Source organism: Glycine max, unplaced genomic scaffold (assembly GCF_000004515.6).
Source record: "Glycine max cultivar Williams 82 unplaced genomic scaffold, Glycine_max_v4.0 scaffold_124, whole genome shotgun sequence".
Lineage (NCBI taxonomy): Eukaryota > Viridiplantae > Streptophyta > Magnoliopsida > Fabales > Fabaceae > Glycine > Glycine max.
The window spans coordinates 5,673-11,097 of record NW_024464767.1 but is presented as its reverse complement, the minus strand read 5'-3'; the positions used below and the strand labels follow the sequence as shown (position 1 = coordinate 11,097).

General features: G+C 41.3%; 1 protein-coding gene across 1 annotated transcript; it reads left to right on the top strand.

The window, feature by feature from the left end:
- Window positions 1–619: 619 nt before the first annotated feature.
- LOC100817086 (receptor-like protein EIX2) lies at window positions 620–4,281 on the top strand. Its single transcript, XM_014773223.3, has one exon. It carries the CDS (start codon window positions 1,059–1,061, stop codon window positions 3,855–3,857), a length of 2,799 nt encoding a protein of 932 aa, XP_014628709.1. The 5' UTR covers window positions 620–1,058; the 3' UTR covers window positions 3,858–4,281.
- The last annotated feature ends 1,144 nt before the right edge of the window (window positions 4,282–5,425 follow it).

Here is a 5,425-nt window from a genome sequence, read left to right as displayed (position 1 = left end):
AGTTATGACAATATTTTTTTTAATCCTTATAGTTTAACTCATGGGACCAGAAACTCACAATCACACACTTTATCTGCAGCAATCAAAACCATCATCCCATTGGAACGATCAACTTAGTTCAATGCTGTGATACCACTCCAACTTGATGAGAGACTGTCAAGAACGAGATTACATCATGGCAATTGGCAAATGCTAAGCTTGCAGAGGTCGGTGGCAGACTCAAGAATAATGGAATGTGTAGTGGCTTTGTCTCATACCTCCATTACACTTCATTTGTACCTGAGCTTGCTTCCCTATTTTTATTAATTTTGTTCATGTTTATGTGTGAGTTGAATCTTCACCGCGAGGACCAAAAGATAAAAAAAATTGTAAATATAAGAATCAAAATGAATGTCTTAAACTATAGAGACTAAAAAAAATTATCACAATTATAAGGACTAAAAGGGTAATTAAATCAAAATAAAATAAACTAGAGCAAAATAATGGTGGTGTGGTGATAGGGATAGTAATACGGGACTGCAGGGAGTAAAGGGGTTGCAGGAAGAAAAAGCATGAGACCCATGCAGCTGGTATAATCGTGAAGGAAGATATCATCGTGCTTTCTAGAAGATATGTAGGTAGTGGAATAAGGGAATATGGTTGTTAGGATATTCCATTTTATCTTTTCTGTTTTGCTTGTGGGGCCTTGTTCCCTGCATAACAGCTATATATGTAGATGAATTAAGCGCTTTTGATATCAGAAAATATAACAGCAAGTTCTCCCTTAGTCTCTCTCTTCCTCTTCTTCTATGGAGGTTCCTAGCCCTCGAAACTAGGTGGTTCACGTTCTCAAGCTTGGTTCCTAACATGTGGTTAGACACTTTTAATCCTGAATGTCTCCTTGTAGACATATATACCTCTACATATGTGTGCATTTTGCAACCACCACCATTAGTGGAATAAAATTTTAAATGCAAACCCTTCTATGGTATATATCCTATATAGGCATTGTTAGTAGTAAATACCAACCGTGAACCAGAAAATTGTGGATTCAACCTTTTTCGTTTTCCTTCTTCTTCATGGCAGTGCTATATGCAACTCATGTTCTTCTCTTGATATTGTCCACTGCAACAACTCTCCACTTCAGTGCAAGCAAGGCAGCAAGGCTCAATATGACTTGCAGCGAGAAGGAAAGGAATGCACTCCTCAGCTTCAAGCATGGACTAGCAGACCCTTCAAACAGGCTTTCATCGTGGTCTGACAAATCGGATTGCTGTACATGGCCAGGGGTTCACTGCAACAACACAGGTAAAGTCATGGAAATCAATCTTGACACACCTGCGGGCTCTCCCTATAGGGAGTTGAGTGGAGAGATTAGTCCTTCTTTGCTTGAACTAAAATATTTGAATCGTTTGGACTTGAGTTCAAATTATTTTGTTCTTACTCCAATACCAAGCTTCCTAGGCTCATTGGAGAGTCTGAGATACTTGGACCTTAGCTTAAGTGGGTTCATGGGATTAATCCCTCATCAACTAGGAAACCTCTCAAACCTGCAGCACCTTAATCTTGGATACAATTATGCTCTTCAGATAGATAACCTTAATTGGATATCAAGGCTATCTTCCTTGGAGTACCTTGATTTGAGTGGTTCAGACCTTCATAAACAAGGTAACTGGCTTCAAGTACTGAGTGCACTTCCATCTCTTTCAGAACTACACTTGGAGAGCTGTCAAATTGATAACTTAGGACCACCAAAACGAAAAGCCAACTTCACACATCTCCAAGTCCTTGATCTTTCAATTAACAATCTCAATCACCAAATCCCTTCATGGCTATTTAATCTCAGCACAACTCTTGTCCAACTTGATTTACACAGTAACCTTTTACAGGGACAAATTCCACAAATAATATCAAGCCTTCAGAACATAAAAAATCTAGACCTGCAGAACAACCAGCTCAGTGGGCCACTTCCAGATTCATTAGGCCAGCTTAAGCATCTTGAAGTTCTAAATCTCAGTAATAATACCTTTACTTGTCCAATTCCCTCACCATTTGCAAACTTGTCATCCTTGAGAACTTTAAACCTGGCTCACAACCGACTGAATGGAACCATTCCTAAGAGTTTTGAGTTCCTCAGAAACCTGCAGGTATTAAATCTTGGAACTAATTCTTTGACTGGTGATATGCCTGTAACTCTTGGAACTCTCTCAAATTTAGTAATGTTAGACCTTTCATCTAATTTGTTAGAAGGATCTATAAAAGAGTCAAATTTTGTAAAACTTTTGAAATTAAAGGAACTACGTTTGTCTTGGACAAACTTGTTCCTCAGTGTCAACTCAGGATGGGTTCCTCCTTTTCAGCTTGAATATGTTTTACTGAGCTCCTTTGGAATAGGTCCTAAGTTTCCAGAATGGCTAAAAAGGCAAAGTTCTGTGAAGGTTTTGACAATGTCTAAGGCAGGTATCGCAGACTTGGTTCCAAGTTGGTTTTGGAATTGGACTTCGCAAATTGAATTCCTGGATCTGTCAAACAATCTGTTAAGTGGAGACCTATCTAACATCTTTCTCAATTGCAGCGTCATAAATTTGAGTTCTAATTTGTTCAAGGGTACATTGCCAAGTGTGTCTGCAAATGTTGAAGTGCTGAATGTTGCCAATAACTCAATTTCCGGAACAATTTCTCCCTTTTTATGTGGAAAGGAAAATGCTACTAATAAGTTAAGTGTGCTTGATTTTTCAAATAATGTCTTATATGGTGATCTTGGTCACTGTTGGGTGCATTGGCAAGCATTGGTGCATTTGAACTTGGGTAGTAACAATTTGTCTGGTGTTATTCCAAACTCCATGGGGTATCTATCTCAACTTGAGTCTTTGTTGTTAGACGACAACCGCTTCTCTGGATATATTCCTTCAACACTGCAAAATTGCTCTACAATGAAATTCATTGACATGGGCAATAACCAACTTTCTGACGCAATACCAGATTGGATGTGGGAAATGCAATATCTAATGGTTCTTCGTCTAAGATCCAACAATTTCAATGGCAGCATTACTGAAAAGATTTGTCAACTTTCTTCCCTTATAGTGCTGGATCTTGGCAATAACAGCCTGTCAGGATCCATTCCAAATTGTTTGGATGACATGAAGACAATGGCTGGTGAAGATGACTTCTTTGCCAACCCTTTAAGTTATTCATATGGCTCTGACTTCAGTTATAACCACTACAAGGAAACTCTTGTCTTAGTTCCCAAAGGAGATGAGTTAGAGTACAGAGACAATCTGATATTGGTGAGAATGATTGATCTTTCAAGTAATAAGCTGTCTGGAGCAATTCCATCTGAAATTTCCAAGCTATCTGCTTTGCGGTTTTTGAACTTGTCTAGAAATCATCTGTCTGGAGGGATACCAAATGACATGGGAAAAATGAAATTGTTAGAATCCCTTGATCTCTCACTAAACAACATTTCAGGTCAAATCCCTCAAAGCTTATCTGATTTGTCCTTCCTCAGTGTCCTGAATCTATCATACAACAACTTATCAGGCAGAATTCCCACGAGCACCCAACTTCAGAGCTTTGAAGAACTTAGCTACACTGGAAATCCTGAGCTTTGTGGTCCTCCTGTAACAAAAAATTGCACAGACAAGGAAGAGTTGACAGAGAGTGCTTCTGTTGGACACGGTGATGGTAATTTCTTTGGAACATCAGAGTTTTATATCGGTATGGGAGTTGAATTTGCAGCAGGATTTTGGGGTTTTTGCAGTGTTGTTTTCTTTAACAGAACTTGGAGGCGTGCTTATTTTCATTACCTTGACCACTTGAGAGATCTGATTTATGTGATAATAGTTTTGAAGGTAAGAAGGTTACTTGGGAAATTGTGAGTTTACATGTTAACTGTTAGGAGTGAGAGACATTACAACGTGTTATTCTAGACATTAAAAATGTGAAAAGGTTTACCATACTATGTACATGTTCATATGGGGTGTCTGTTTGTTTTGCTTTCATTGGTAATAAATTGATAGCTTCTGGATTTCGAGGTCCAGACCCTCCACAGAGAAGAAGGGAGAAGAAGCTTTAGAAGAAGGGGAAATTTAGGTAAATTGTATATTTCATTGCCTTAAGCTTGTTATTTACATGCTATTATATAGATGGTTCGATAACAGAATTGTGCTGAGTTGTCTAGCTATGGAATCATTCTAGAATATGCCTGTAACAGAATTGGTTATGAATATCTTCTGGAAGAGTATATATATATATATTCTTAATGTTCCTATTTAAGCTTAAGGCTAAGTATACTGCTGTGTCTCCTTCTTTAAACGTAATCCTTTAAGTACTTGGGCTTCAGGATCTTCCTTTTGGGCCTTCCTTCTTCTTGCACCTCCCTTTCTTCTTCCCTCCTCTTCTGCTCTTCTTCCTCAGCACCTTCTTTATCACTCTCTATGTTTCCTGCACCCGTATCATCCCTCGGCCCTTGCAGGATCACCTTGTCCTCAAGGTGATAGTCCTGGCAAAGCTGCTGCCAGTCTTCCCATGATGTCTCCTCTGGTGACAGGCCCTGCCACTGTACCAAGACCTGCCATGGGCTGTGGGGATCAGTGGTCGCGCGACGATACGCCAGGATAGCTAAAGGAGAAATGAGAGGTTGGGTTCCATGGAAAGTGGGTGGGAGGGAAGGTGGTGACGATAGTTCCGGGTCCCCGCGAAATGGTTTCAGCTTTGAGCAATGAAACACGGGGTGTAAACGTACCCCTTCTGGGAGTTCCAAACGATACGCGACAGGTCCGAGCTTGGCGGCAACTTTAAAAGGACCATAGTAGCGGCGAGCTAGTTTCTCTCCGGTACGGTGCGGCTCCTTCGCGGAATATTGGCGATATGGGCGAAGGCGGACCAAGACCCAATCTCCGACGGCAAATTGGACATCTCTGCGGTGTTGATCAACATAGTGTTTCATCTTGCTCTGAGCTTTTAAAAGCTTCTTGCGGATCAATTGGAAGGTGGCGTCTCTATCAGTTAAAATCTCCTCCACGGCCTCGACCCTGGAAGTTCCCGCAATATAATCTGGGAAATTAAAAGGCTTCCGGCCGAAGGTGATCTCGTAAGGGGTGGTGCCGGTGTTCGCCATCCATGAGGTATTGTGAGACCACTCGACCCATGGAAGCAATCTGCCCCAACTTGCCGGTTTCCGATGGACAAAAGCACGCAAGTATTGTTCCACCACTCTGTTTAAGACCTCAGTCTGTCCATCGCTTTGGGGATGATAGGCCGAGCTCAGTCGGAGTTGGGTGCCGCTTAATTTGAATAGTTCCTGCCACAGATGACTAACAAAAAGAGGGTCTCGGTCGGAGACGATGCTCCGGGGAAGGCCGTGGATTTTAACCACCAAGTCCAAGAAGAGGCGCGCCACGGCGAGAGCTGAGTGACTCTGGGGTAACATGCCCAGGTGAATGCC

Coding starts and splice junctions, on each gene's coding strand:
- LOC100817086 (XM_014773223.3), top strand. CDS start 1,059: ATGGCAGTGCTATATGCAACTCATGTTCTTCTCTTGATATTGTCCACT.